This window comes from Medicago truncatula, chromosome 7 (assembly GCF_003473485.1).
Source record: "Medicago truncatula cultivar Jemalong A17 chromosome 7, MtrunA17r5.0-ANR, whole genome shotgun sequence".
Classification (NCBI taxonomy): domain Eukaryota; kingdom Viridiplantae; phylum Streptophyta; class Magnoliopsida; order Fabales; family Fabaceae; genus Medicago; species Medicago truncatula.
In genome coordinates, this window is record NC_053048.1 from 34,917,487 (window position 1) to 34,933,222 (window position 15,736).

General features: G+C 34.7%; 1 protein-coding gene across 1 annotated transcript; it reads right to left on the reverse strand.

Moving 5' to 3' along the window:
- Window positions 1-320: 320 nt before the first annotated feature.
- On the reverse strand, window positions 321-14,258 carry LOC25498875 (ankyrin repeat and zinc finger domain-containing protein 1). Its single transcript, XM_013593847.3, is given in 9 exon segments — window positions 321-1,639; window positions 4,129-4,315; window positions 4,873-4,992; window positions 6,367-6,432; window positions 6,730-7,389; window positions 11,388-11,502; window positions 12,483-12,770; window positions 12,772-12,872; window positions 13,894-14,258. Coding segments are annotated over 9 exon segments (2,175 nt in total). The 5' UTR covers window positions 14,137-14,258; the 3' UTR covers window positions 321-1,244.
- Between the last annotated feature and the right edge of the window lie 1,478 nt (window positions 14,259-15,736).

Sequence of the window (15,736 nt, forward strand, 5' to 3'; positions counted from 1 at the left end):
TGTTTTGTTTCGACGGAGAGGAGAAGAGAAATCGTTTTTTATTTTTTTTAATTAAAAATAATTTAATTTGCTGATTTAAAATCTGAGCCATTGAAATTGTTTTTGCCACGTGTCTTCAATCAGTTCAAAGTACAGGACAGTAAATGGATTTAAAAGACTGGAGCTGATCTGCGCTCTATCAGTTGGTTAATCAGAAACAAATGTAACAAATAGCCAAGTCCAACAATGACCTCAATGGAGTTTCTTAATTTTGTGCTTTCATTATAGTTTGAAGTCAAACATGCTCTACGTCACACTCTTCTCGGTGAAAAGAAAAGGCAGTATAATAAAACGTATAACATCAAAATGTAAAGGTATTCAAAACTTTGTCAGCATAGGTTACATTCCAAAATATATGTTAGCAACACTCTCTTTTCAACGCTTTCTCTAACACTTATTTATTGAGTGGAATCCATGAGTCCCACCACTTCATGTGAGACCTATTCCAAAGTGTAAGACCAACATTGATTTCACCAAATAAAAAAGTGAGTATTTAAGAGAGTATTAAAAAAAGTGTTCACAGCACTTCCCTACATCAAAATGTTAGTAGTACAACATCAAAAAGCCTCGAGACTAAATGGAAAAAACTTATACTAGTTTTCCATCAACCACGGACTTCATAGCGTCAGCCTCTGACAAATCCAACGATGGAAATAGGACATGAACTTGTTCTATGGCCTTATCAAAACCATCTTGATAGCGAAAGGCAGTATCTAACTTCAAATCCTCAATTTCCATATCCTTTGCTGCGGATTGCCCATTGAGCGTATTTATACTTTTCTTCAAATCCTCAATTTCCATATCCTTCGCTGCGGATTGCCCCTTGAGCGTGTCTATTCTTTTCTTCAAATCCTCAATTTCCATATCCTTCGCGGCCGATTTCCCCTTGAGCGCATCTACACTTTTCTTCAAGCCAACAACCTCCTCCTCAAATGCCTTGTTATTTTCAGTCTTTTTCTCCAACTGAGTCAGAGCAGTCTGTTCTTCCTCCAATCTCTTATTTACCTTCAATATTTGTTTCTTCATATCTCCAAGAATATCATTGGCTATTTTCAATTTTTCTTTGGTTGCATTCAGTTCGTCTCGGCGGTTGCTTTCATGTCCCAATACAGATTGAAATTGGTCCGTAATCACCTTCCGAAGTAAAGCACAGCGAAGGTTGTATGCCACAAGCATCTCACTAGCCTTTTCCAACCCAGACTCCTTCACCTCCTGCACATTTTTGTGAAGCTTAGATTGCTGTCCACAAAACCCATTCCATCAAAACACCTGTCCCACAGCGATGCTTTTTCAGTCTCTTCCATTGGGACACACGTCTTCTCCTTCTTAATCTTTTTCCTAGGTAAAGGAAGAACCACCTTAGAATCGCATGCAGCGGAATCATTGTTCAAAGGTGGTGCAGCAATAGGTTCTGTGTCTGAAAGTGACGGTGACCCCTCCTCTGAGTTTCCCCCACCTTTTCTCTTGAGCTTGCAGATTGTAACACCACTAACGTCCAATTTTGCTTCAGCGGCACCAGATTGCAAAACTGTGGCTCTCTTTTCTCTAGCCTTTGCCAAATAGGTCTTGAACTCGGCGTCATTTAGCGGAGACATTCTTCCTACATAACAACATGCAAATCCACAAGCTTAAAAAAGACATTATTGAAACATCGGCAAAAAAAATTTATGAAGTAAATTCTGGAGTACATTAACATTAAATTCATTATCTATCAAGTCCTTGCAGCTTATGGGAACAAAAGACAAGAATTTTACTGCATATCTCTCAGATTCGGTCAACTTATCATAATCAAAGTCTTTGAGATAGGCAGGTTCCCTCTCCCAATACAAAGGAAACTTGTGCCATCCAGAGTTATCGAAAATGATTTCAGTACAAGAATTATTGTCTCTAAGTAAAAAAAAAAAAAAACGGTGTTTGAAATCCTTGTAGGGTGAAACTGGGGGGGGGGGGGGCGGGTATTAATTACTGTAAGCATCTTGCACTTGAAGCATGTAAAAGGAACCCTAACGTGCAAATCCCCAAACACGCTACTAGCGCACATATAAAGCGCTTCATTAATCGCTCTGATTGGACGACGCATAATCACACTTTCTTCATCCCTAACAGGATTTAGGATCAGATCACTTTCATTCCCAGTAGAAGAAACAGCAACCTTGGCGTGAAAAGCCCTACAGTATTCTGATGAGCACTATATAACTTCAGGGTGCACCGAATCAAGCTCGGTGCCGGCGGAGTCCATCGCTACTTTAACGGGTCTTTGTCTAAGCCATGAGAAAGAGGAAATGAGAATATCTCTCTCATCACTACTAGATGAATCGCTAGAATTAGAGTCACTCGGAAAGCCTAAGACTTTTTTGTGATAAACTTTCCAATTGATTGTACCATCAGATCACTTAGCAAGAGAATAACACATTTTGAAATACAAAAAAGGGTAAATACCTCTTTTCGTCCCTGTAATATTAGCGAATTCCGGTTTTAGTCCCTGTAAAAAAAAAAGATTTAGATTTTGTCCCTGTAATTTCAGATTCTTCCACTTTTGGTCCCTCATTCCACCACGTCAGCAGAATCTGCATGAGGGACCAAAAGTGGAGTAATCTGAAATTACAGGGACCAAAAGTGGGAGGAATCTGAAATTACAGGGACGTAATTGATGCAGATTTTGTTGACGTGATGAAAGGAGGGACCAAAAGTGGAAGAATCTGAAATTACAGGGACAAAATCTAAATCTTTTTATTTACAGGGACTAAAACCGGAATTCGCTAATATTACAGGGACGAAAAGAGGTATTTACCCTACAAAAAATCATTCGGCTGAGGTTTTGCAACCCCCCTCTCGTCAAACTCTATCTCACGAATAATCACCATTGAGTTAAAACAAAATGATAAACTAAAACGAAAGCACAGAGTTAAGGGAAAAGAAGATAATACCTCAAGAACAAAAGAATCGACAAGAGGCAAAGTCATAAGAAAGATGAATGTCAGCAAACACACTATACGTTGAAGACAAGACATAACGAAAAAAGGACATATGTCATTAATTGTTTGATAAATGAAATACGACAGAACCAAAGCGAAGTGTTTCCTCTTAAAAAGTAGGTGAGAAGTTTCGCACTGAGTGAAGCACCAAATGAAACGGCACAAATATAGAATTTATTCTGGAAACCCAAAGGGAAGAAAGAGAAAAAAAAATGCCATTTTAATAGTAATCAAAACACAAATCCAATGCGGCAGAATGCCTATCTAATTCTGAGAATATAAATGAACGCTGCTTTGAAAGTTTCAACCATGTGAAGGACCTCGCCGTTACAGGCTCCATGTTTGGGGGGTTGTGGACTACCATATACCAATGTCCTACCATCTCTAACAAAGAAGTAAAAAGCATCTCATCCTTACAAGCTACGTGTTTGGGGGGGTTGTGGTACACCATAGACTTAAATAAACTCGAAGTGTCAATTTAAGCACTACATCCTTACAGGTCACATGTTTGGGGAATGTGGACCATCATAGTCTTACTCACAGGATAGTCATTAAGATTGACTTCCCCCATCAAGCACATTCTCAAAAAACCAAACATGGCAGGAAGAACGGTTGCATGATCGGTTTAATCATCTGAATATGATATAGTCTTCCTCCCAGGAGAAGCATAAAATCCTAAGTACTCGCTGATTTTGTAGTGGAGCTTTCATCCCCAGCCAATCAAGGAGGTCCTCAGATCTGGATCTTATCAGCTGATGGAGCATCTAATCTCAGCAACGGAGAGCGTGCTTTGTTGAACAATAAGAAAAACCATGCAGGAACAATGTCATGTGCATTTCGGTCATTTTACTATGTTCATGTTTAGAAAAGCATGGTGAAGGAATGTTCTAAATGATTTTTACCATTCATTCCTTCCACCGTTTCTGTTTTTTGATTTTTTCGCTAAAAATCTAGTATGTAATTAAAAAATAGATTTTGGGAGCAATCTTAACTTGCAAAAGAATTACAGTAATTCTGGGAAAATACATTGCCATCCATATTCTAGGATATCTGCGTATATGCATGCATGAGGAGCTGCAGTATTTGTAATTAAACCGGTGGAAAGGAACTTTACCAGCAAGTGATGAATTACAACAGGAAAATGATGTTGTATTCCCGACTAATCCACATTCATTGGCGTCTGAAAGTCTATTAGCTGAAGTGGTTGTACTATTAGCCGGAAATTTGAGGGCAGCCATTCTTCTCTCTGTAGCAGCTGCTCTCTTTTCTCTTTCTGCATCCTGTGCCCTTTTTATTTCCTCCTGTTTATTTTTTAGATAAAAACAAATTCCAGAAGATTAAAATATTTATCAGTTCATTCATAAATGTGTAATGTAATTTTAACACAATAAAATCTGTTTTAATGTCGAACAAATGTTAAAAATAAAACAGAACAAAACAGAAGATAAATTGCAGAATGGTTTTCGAAAACATTTTTGTTTTTATTTCATGTACTCACTTAGTTACAAAACATTTTTGTTTTTATTTCACTTTGGTTCCTGTTCTAAAGATTTGTAAATGATATAGTGAAAGCAAATAAATAGTTGTGCAATAAAAAAAATTATTTTCACTCTTTTTAGTACAAATCTTGAAAACGAGAAACAAAGTAAAAAATTTCATAATTAGAAATAAAGGTGAAAATAGAAAACATTCTCTAAAATCAATAAGACTCTAATATAACATGCATTTTGGTCACACTAAAAAGGGCAAAAGAGAGAACAGAATAAAAAGATAACGACTGCTTTAATTTATGTGTGCCAAACACCAAAATAGCAATGTTTATATTTATATTTTCAGCCAGAAAATAATCACTATTAACCTCTTTCGATAATTTTGCACCACTTTTTGGTTGAGATTGTCCTGTAGCAGATGTTGGAGACCCCGGCCACCACCAAAAAATAGATGTTGGAGCAATCGCTTGTTTTTCAGCAGCTTCAGCCTGAACACCACATCCAATATTTGTCAAAGCAATAAATATCAACAACAATAAGCATCAGAACCGTATATGATTGAAACACAACATGGCAAATCAAAGCTTCTCAACAAAAACTCTTCAGAATAACTGTAGCTCGATTCAAACTAAAGCTATAAGCATCAGAACAAAGAATAGCAAATTGAATTTGGAAAACGGTGAAGTATGAGAGTGAAGAGTACCTCTCATTTTCATAATTCACAAAAAAGTTCATTTGTTCATGCACCCTCAAACTACACTCAATAACAAGCTAAATGTGTAATGTTTGGAGCAAAAGGTGGGAAGAAAAACAGAGAAATGAAGGTAAAATCATAGATGTAGATCACGGATAGTGGCGCGTAGCAGGCGACCCCGAAAACATTGTGGCGTTATAATGCAGTATGGAATGATCACTATTCTAAAATAATATATGCATATGAAATAACTAATACTGTAACCAAAGATGCTGAAAATGAAATAAAAAACTCAACTCATGAAATACTAATAAATAGCAATAAAAAGGCATGGATCTTAAGCAAAGCATACAAGTAAATACCAACAACAATCGAGAAAACAAACAAGCTTAAGCCTCTAAGGCTTAAAGTAACTACACATTAAAAAATAAATAAATAGCTTTCAATAACAAGGGAAATCTCAGCAATTGAAGAAAGTATTTTTGACCTGTTAATAGTTGTTAAAATTATAATTACAAAAACTAAAGCTTTAAAGACAATAACAAGATATGATATATTGTAAATCAATTTGATGCAAAATTATTCCATTCTGAAATCTGAACCAAATAAATAAAAAATTGAATAATCACACTTTTTCACCCTTCATGTGTTCTCTTTATTTATCCATATTTCTGTTTTCTCTCTTCGTGATCCATTTGCCCTAGACACATACAATGACCTAAAACATGGCACCGGAAACAGAGCAGAAACAGGCACCCGGTCGCAAGATGCTGGGTTGCTGAATGTTGGGTCATCAGCTGCTGGGTCGATAAATGTGCATAGCAGCTTCTCTGGTTCAATGTTTGACAGTGATATCGTGAAGTTTTGTGAGTTCTCTTAGAACTATTTAGCCCTGATAAGAAGTGAAATGCCCAAAACACCCCCCCCCCCCCCCAACTCAGTAACACCCCTTTTTAAGGATAGTTTAGGGGTTTTGAACCATTGGCCGAGATTTCTAAAGACGTGGTTGCAGCCACTAAAGCTACAACACCGATGATAGCAGCCACAGCCTGCTCCGACGTGAAAGTGGCCCTATTGACAACCTATGGTAATATCTATCGTAAGCAAGTCCTAGAAAACTAACATGAGGTCCTCATACTACATAGTGACCGAAAGATTAAAGCTGTACCTGAGCCTTAATTTCTTCTGCTTCACGTATTTTCTTCAATTCTTTTGCTTTAGCTCTTCTCTCTGCCTGTACAAGCACAAAAGGAGGCAGTTAATTACTCTTCCACAGAAGTTCTTAGATTTGATTAATAAAGTCAAAACTTCAATGCATCACGATTTGTGAGGACCGGTTCCCTAACATGAAATGTTTTCAACCAAACATACTTACTGCCTAGTCTCCCTTGTACTGCCAATAACATTTATCAGCAAGTCATCAAATATAAAGAGAAAGGTATTGACAGTAAAAAAATGTAATCATTTCATTTTATATAAATCATAAAAAAAAAAAAAAAAAAAACCTTATTCCTAGAAATATCAGAATCACCTTCATAGCAGCTTGATATTTTTCCATTTCTTTGGTCAATGGACAAAACACTTGTGCAGCTTTCCAATCCCATTTGTCGAGATTTGAAGCCATAAACCTTCTGAAAGTTTTCTTGATTTGCTTGCGAGGTGCCAACATATATGGGGTTCGACCCCTATCATCTTTAATGCATGGATCCATGCCCTGTTCCAAGAGTTCCATAACCTTTACAGCATCACCAGATTGTGCCGCTTGATGTAAAGGAGTTGAGTTGATAGTAAACTCACTCTCAATTTTGACTTTACTTGAAGCAAGATGTTCATCATTTTTGTTACTGGAAAAAGCTTCAGCTTTAGCGTTTATATCCAACCTAGCCATGTCCACTTTGCTAGCAGGAGGCGTGTCAATGAGAGTTGGCACTACGTCTTGTTTATTGCTCGGGAAAATTTCCTTCTCGTCTGCTTCATAGGATACTAGTGTCAACTGGCCATACACACGTTTTGCTTCCCTGAGGGTAGGCCTGCGGACAATCATAGCAATATTTCTAACACATTGTGAATTGGTAAAACATGGCTTTTCTCTATCAAAAAGCAGCTGACGACTACTTGAAGGCGCGTGCATAAAAATGCAAACAGAAGCATCGAAATAAGGTCTCCAAGCAGTAAGTAGTTCGCGAACTTCCTGCAATATGAATATGCCAATAGTCAGTCCAATTTTACATATAGCTTTGCACAAATGCACAAGTACTCAAACACACAAAACAACAGTAGTAAGTAAAACTGGAAGAGTTATCTAAAATTGGAAGAAGAATACAACAGTCAATTTGTCAAAAATCATGATCAATAGGGCCAATTATCATTGCTACCTTGTAAAACAATTTATAAGTGAATACACACATGACATTATGAGTTCTAAAGTCTTGGCAAATGAAGCTTAGCAGGTGCAATCATATCATCATACTTATTTCTAATCCTAGCTAACATGCAACCCTACTTCCAAAACCCTAAACCCTACCCTTTTGGAGGCAAAATGCATAACCACACCCATTAAATGCTCAATATGCCTCATTTAAAATTCACAGGTGCTCTATATAAGCATGGAGACACCATAACATTGGAAACTTGCAAGCAATAATTATTGAGTCCCACTCAATACATTTTCCAATACTAATTTAATAATTGTGCATGTCAGTCTATAACAAGCATGGATATCAAGGGACATTGCATTGGAAAATCACAAACATTAATTGTCATTTCTCCCACCTACATGTATTTGTCAACCTAACTCATTTCTAATTTCTATTGCACAATGCATAACCTCTTTCACCCATAAAGACAACAATTTCATTCATCTAAGTTTCTAAACCCTTATCATATTCACTTTCGGCCACTATCTTATGAAGAACACCATCCATTCATCATGTTGACGCGAGGATAAGAGAAGACCGGGGTTGTCATTGCCTTTGCTAGATCTTCCTTCCCCTCCGTTGAATGTCTAATTTTTCCACCTCATTGAAAACCACTGCGAAAATCGTGAGATTGTGAGTGATAGTGACGAATCCGAACCAGATGAAGATTTGTACAATCATAACTTTCTAGAGTAAGTCCTCTATTTCCTACAAGATCTTTATATTTCTCAGTCCCTTTATTCATATCTTTATCATTTTATATCCCTGATTGATGAAGACATTTTGACAATGATTTTTAATTCTTTTAACAACAGTATGACAATGTTAGTGTTTACTCTCTTAACAGACACGTCTGTTGTGATATAGTCCGACTCAAAAGACTGCAAGATTGAAAAGAAATGACACAAAAGTCATTTGTGAAATGGCTGAAAACATTTTGAAGAAGTATTGGCCCACATATTCCTTGGAGGCAAATGGGAGTTACTAAGGTTTTCATATATGAATAGTTTGATTCTTTTTTACATATTAGCTAATCAAATTATCACAGCAAGAGTTGGTACAAGATAATTTGGATTATTTTGACATCTTATTTACACTGTTTAATATTTCATATATAGGTTTAAGGCTTCAATATTTTAATGGACTTGATCCCGTTAATCTTATTGCAGCAACTTTGCCATTGGTAAGTACATTTGAGAGCTTCAAAATAAAGAAAGAAAATCATATACTTCTTTGTACTAATGAGTTGCCAAATATTGGATTACTATTGAAATGTGATTTGCAATTAAGTTATTATGGCCTTTTAAATATGTACTATCAAGTAGTTCTCCATGACAATAAGCGTATTCTCCATAAGTCTTGCTCTTCATTTTCTTTATTTTTTGGAAATTTGGCCATCAGTTCTATTTTTTTTTTTGAATGTCCATCATTACTAATTAAATGACCATAACCACGGGCACATACATGGACACCGGACACGACACCGATACGTCGACACCAATTCATTGTAATCACAAGTTTCCATGTCAAACAGAACACATGTCGGACACTGAGACACACCTTCAATCATAAGTGTCGGTGAAATATAATGTATATATCTCATTAATTGTGGCTCTTTGTTTCTTCATGTTTGGATATTTGTGTTGCACGCCTTTTGATTTCATATTAATTTTGTCAGTTTCCAATGCATTGTTCAAATGAGAAATGTTAAACTTTGGTCATTGAAATAGTTACCCCATGCGCAAATGAGAAGGTTCCTTCAACATCATTATTTGTTTTAGATATGTTTTTATACAACGTTTTGTCAAATTATAGCACGTCGATGATATGTTTGTTGTTTTTCTACAGCTTGGAAATATTCAAGCCACTGTCAAAAAGAAGCTGTTGCCTAAAATTAGCAATCATTGGTAGAAGAAGGATCCTCTTATGAAATTAAAAATCTGTTGGTTATTCACAATGTCTCCAAGTATCAAACTACTCATTATATATTTAAACTCAACTTAATTGACAGGACAAAGTTTACCAAAGTTGAGGAAAGTAATATACCTATCTATCATTTTGATTTTCTCTCATGGAAATAGATTAGATTCCGACAAGAAGGAAAAATTAGCTGGTGAGTTTTTTTTTATTTTTTTTATATGATTTGGTATGTGACATTTTGGTTGCAAACTAATATTAGATTCAATGTCTTCATTTTTCTTTTGTGATGATAGTTTATGTCTTCAGAATCTTTTGTTTTTCGCATTGCAACCTTTCTATGAGTACTATTGCTGAATTTCTCTTATTCAGGAAGTATGAAGTGAAATAAGGGATCCATACTCTTTAAGAAAATAAGTTTTCCTTTTAAGTTTGTATATAATTTGTCATTTTTGCCATGCTATAAAACTAACACTTTGTTTTTATTGTGGAAAATGGCTCATTGGTTCCTTCTAAACTTAGTGTTGATGAACTCCAATGTTATTGGATTCAAATGTCATTGGACATGTTGAAAAATATGTGTTAATAGAGAAGGAAATTGATGGCAAAAGAGTAAGCACATTGACATGTCTATGGAAGATCCTGAGTAAGTGTTACTGATATTAATTTTTAGACTAAACAAATATTTATATTTGAATATGTTCTGCTCGGTTATAATATATTAATTTATATTTTATGTAGAAGTAGCATGGTTCATTGTACTCTTTGGAAAAGGTTTATATGCCTAAAATGTGTAATATGAAATAAAATCATCTTAGTTACCATGACATCCAAATTTTTAGCTGTGTATGTAATATGTAATATTGCATTTAAGTATTTTTTTTTTTTTTATTGTATATGACCCGTGCGGTAGCACAGGTAGACGATCTAGTTTTAATCATAAATAATTGAGAATAAGCAGCCTGTACTTTAAGAGGAGAAATTCTTTTTAACAGTTTAACATTTTATAAACCATTTTCAACATGGGAAATAGCACAGCAAATTGTATAGTAGTTGCATAATAAATTAAGATGAAAAAAATCAGCAGAGTTTTCTGAAAAGACATTACCATACAAATTTCAAGTAATTATACCAACATACACAGACAACTTTCCATTTCTCACCTCTTAAAAAAGCAAAACAAATACATTATGTTTATAACACACATTTGTTAACAACTACTCCCTCCGTTCCTTTTTAAGCGTCGTTTGAGTGCGGATTTAGTGTTCCTATTTAACCGTCGTTTTGGTATTATAAGGGTACGCTTTGTCAATTATACCTTTTGTCAATTGCTCTTATCTTTTTCAATAAAACTAATTAATGTTATATATTTGAAAAACTAAAGTTTTTTTATTTTTAACAAAGTTTGTTTCTTGTTATCTTAAAATTGACAATTGTTTGTTATGACAATTGTTTGTTATGAGAGAGACATAGTGTGCAAAAAAAAAAAAGGGGGGGAATTTGTTGGAGAAAAAGATATTAACTAACAATTGTTTGTTACGATAGAAAGATAACATATTAAATTTATTGGAAAGATATAATGTGTGCAAAACAATAGGAATATATTATTGGATTAAAATAAGGGTATAATAGGAAGTAAAGATACAAAAATACACATCGCTAATTTGGTGTTAATATTCCAAAACGACACTTAAAAATGAACGGAGGGAGTATATAACTACATTCAATCCATGATGCACAATAAATTGGCCAACTCAATATGTTAATTTCAGAACATGAAGCAAATAAAACATTTGGTAAAATGAAAATATAATAAAACTAGCAAGCAAAGCAATATAGTTTTGATTAAAAATACCTTCATTAGTGAATGTTCCATGTGAAGACGAAGTGAATCACCGGCAGAATGTACAGTCTTGCCAAAAGCATCTTTAGATGACTGTTTTTTTCCAGCCTTGGCCCTCGCAACATATCTGCAGAAGAGATTAAAATTACAAACAAATTTTGAAACTCCGTTTTCAATTTTACAGTAAATAGAACTACTAATAATAAAAATGAATAAGAAAATAGGAAGATAAGAATTTGGTCAATAATTATGAGGTATGTATGATATGATATAGCTCATACCGCCTTGGAAAACAAAACCTGGGAGCAGGAGAGAAAGAGAAATACAAAAAAGCCAAACAACTATCTGGAGAAACTTAGGCATAAATCATACAACATTCTCCTCATTCTCGTTGTAAAATTTAGCTAAAAAAATCAACAAACTAGAAGAAGAATGTATAGGTTACACGCATTCATTTTCATCTTCTGAGTATAATTATATGAAAAACATCCCATAAGATCAAATATTGTGTCATAAAAAAGTCTAGCTTTAGCACAAGTTTAAATAGAAAACAGTGTTCTGTCTATTGTAATACCATCGACGTATCTTGTCTTGACTAAATATCAATTTCAGAGTATCAAGTCATTTTATAATTATTTTCCTCCCACTATAGATAAAAGACTAAAAGTTTAATTCAACAATTTTTTATAAAATCATTGCATCTATATCCTAATCGCCAATGTTGGCTGTTCATAATAAAAACCTAAAATGAGGATAACTTATCAGCAAAATTGATTAAAAGTTATATAAGATAACAAGATTGGCTTGGAACATTACATTTGACTCATCCAGTTAAAAGAAAAGGTAACAAGAGCTATGCCAGCCAAAATCAATCCAACAATAATACTTCCAACGGACTAGACCTCCGATATGACAGGAATTGATGATAAACAGTATGCTTCACGGATATTGAAATATTAATCTTTTATCATGGTGTATATATCATGCATATACTACTAATCTCCACCTCAATGAAATTTCAACCATATTTTATTTGATAAATATCACCAAAAAGTGCAAAACTATAACTCCTTTTAAAATATTTAGTAACAAAAAGAATTTTCTAACCTATGAAATGTCTTGTGAGCCACAAGTGTATCGCCATCAAAGACACAACCAGCAAAGTGCCCACCGGATGCAAGCAGAACAATCCTCAATCGGGTGTTATTCCTGGGCTCAACGGTCAGAGATTTCAACCTCTCAACATCATCATCATACAACACATTTTCGCTCACATTCCTTATCAAACACTTCCAGATAGAAACTCTCTGCCCTGTCTGAAGACAGACGAATAGCTTATGTTTACAGCTTTCAACAGATTTACCACGGATAACACTTTGACCTGGAGACTCATTCACTAATAATACTTGACACATCCCAGTCTTCGACAAAATCAGATGTCAGATCCTCAAAATCCTCTTCCTTCACGGTATTTTTCCCAGCAATTGTCAGTTTCACCTATCATCATCAACATAAGCATATCAGGCTAGGATTTCACAAACATAAGCATTCCAAGATTCCAAAACACAAAAAATAATGACAAGACTAGAAGCTCAATCAAAAAAGGGTCCGAGTTCTCTAGATTTAAAGCATAATGTGCACCGTAAATTTTACATAGTGCAGACTCGCTTTTGAAAGAAGCCGTAAAACTGATTTTGGTATGTTTGACCGTCCTTGTTTAGTACAGGTTTTGCCTCTAGAATTTATTCTAACTTGAAGCTATGATTATTAGCTTTTTCCTCCAAACGTGGTGATTTCTATGCTCAAATTTATTGTTTAACTAACTTTCATGTGAAACTATCCACACATAAATCATTTTAAATTAATAATTTAATTAATACATCCTCCGATCACTATTATAAGCAAAATTTAACATTTTAGCTTCATTTAATAAATGATGCATGTGGTTAATATTAAAGACGACATACATCATTTATTGAATGAAGGTTTAAAAAAATATCATTTATTGAATGAATTTAAAATGTCAATTTTGGCTTATAATAACAATTACCAGAGGGTGTATGCGTCAATGTACAATTATTTTACACACGCGCATCATCCAATGACACGGCAACAAAGCATTGGACGGCAATTGAATATGAAAACACATGAATTGTCATATCCATTAATTGATGTGGCAACGAATCATTGGAAGTGTGTGTAGAATAATTTCACACCGATATTGTATACTAAACAATTTGTTGATAGCTTACTACAGTGCAACCCATACCGAAGCTCGAATAGATATCGAATTACTTTCATACAGTATACCCTACCAACACAAATTACTTTATGTGACTATGGATTAAACACAATTGCAAGTCACCTTATAAAAAAGCTTGAAATTTTTATCTTCTAAATAAAAAAGGGTACTCTAAAGTCTAAACTGTACCAAAAAATCAATAAAGCTCGAAAACTGAATAAATAAACAAATAATCAATTACAAGATGAACATAGTGAAGTATATAATGAAACTAACATTGAATCGATGAATATCGGATTTGAGATGAGAACGTTGATCTTGAAAAGAATCGAACTGAGCCTTACAAGTATTGCATGTTAAGCTAGAACCCGAAACGACGGCGTTTTGAATATGATCGATGTGGTTTGAAGGTGGTTGAAGGGTTTGGGAGGGAGGGGAAGGGAGAAAACGACAATGGTCGAAGAAGTATGGTGGAAGTTGAAAGATTGAACGGTGAAGTTTTTTTTGAGATGATGCCATTGTTTGTTGTAATGGAAGGGAATTAGGCGCAGTTACGCATCGAGAATGTTTTCTACGTGTTTAGTTTGGAGTGGGAAAGTAGTGACTGGGTGCAATGGGGGAGGGGATTAGCCGCCAATATATCCTCTCTTGCCAACCCAAATTATTACATTTCATACCGTATTAATATTACTTTTCACAAACATATAATTCTTATGTATAATCATGCATCAGACTTTCTCACATTTTAGCAGTTTTGAGTTTTACTTTTAAAAACAACAAAAAACATTATATAACAAATGCTAAAACATGTCAAATAAAATCATGAAAATATAAAAATAGCACCAAAAAATTCTAAAAATCAAATAAAACTAATGCAAATTTTTTGGATTTTTCTGAGGATATGAAAAATTTTAAAAAATGAAAAATGGGTCTAAACGATGGAATTTTAGATTTTGAGGGGTGGAGTCCCATAATAAGGTCTTTCTAAGGGAGTCATGGTCCTTGTATTTTTTCTGATTTTTTGTGAAAGTCCGAAAACCCGAATTTTGACTAAGAACATGCAACAATGACCCAAAACAGAAGGATGAGAGTTAGGAAGATTAATATTGTCCATAAAATGACTATCCATGTTACAAACATGTTTAGAATTTGTGCTGATACAGTTCGGATTATATAATCCGAACTGTTTTACCTTGAAAAAGGGTGTTTAGGGGGTTTCCGGATTATGTAATCCGGAAACATCAAGTAACGCGCCCTATTTTTTGAAGTTTCCGGATTACAAAATCCGGAAAAATCCGTTACTCATTTTTTACCCTTTAACAAAAGAAAACACCATTCTGGATTATAAAATCCGAAAACTCAAGGGCATTTTCGGGAAAAATAGAGCGCGCGAGGAAACCCACAGGGTGGGAATAGGGTTCATTTGACCTCGTGAGTTTAACTCAGTTGTAATGGACAATGCATGATGTATGCAAGGTCCGGGGTTCAAACACCGACCACCACAAAAAAAAAAAAAAAAAGGGTTCATTTGAATTTTAGTACTTACTAATTTTCCCAAAATTTCCCTACAATTATTAATATGTTGAAATTTAATCTTAATTATTTTTGTAAGCATGTACGGCATCTTATTACGTACGTAACCCCTACACGACACCAACTGATTGGGTAACCACCTCGCTGACTCAACTTTTCAGACCTGATGTTCCATTTTTGCCTGTAATGAATCCTGAGACATGTGAAAAGACCAAAATGCCCATGGTTTCCCTTCAATCTTCCCTCTCTTCTTCTCTATCTTCTTACTTACATTTTCCCTTTCTTCTTCCTTCTATCTTCTTCCATTTTTACAAGAACCCTAATTTCACTAACTCATTCTAGTTCGAATTTCTCACTAAAATCATTCTCAATAATCAACTCGTGATTGTGTGAGTTGTATTCGCACTTCTATTTCACACTCATTCGACCTAAAACGCTAAATTGATGATTTATTCGTTTATCATTGATCAAAACTTTTTCGACCATGGTTTGGTTAGGTACAAAATTAGAGTGCAAGTGAAAATCCCCCAAGAGGTTGAGTCTGAGCTAAACTCCCAAAAAAAAAATTGAGTCTATGTAAAACTCC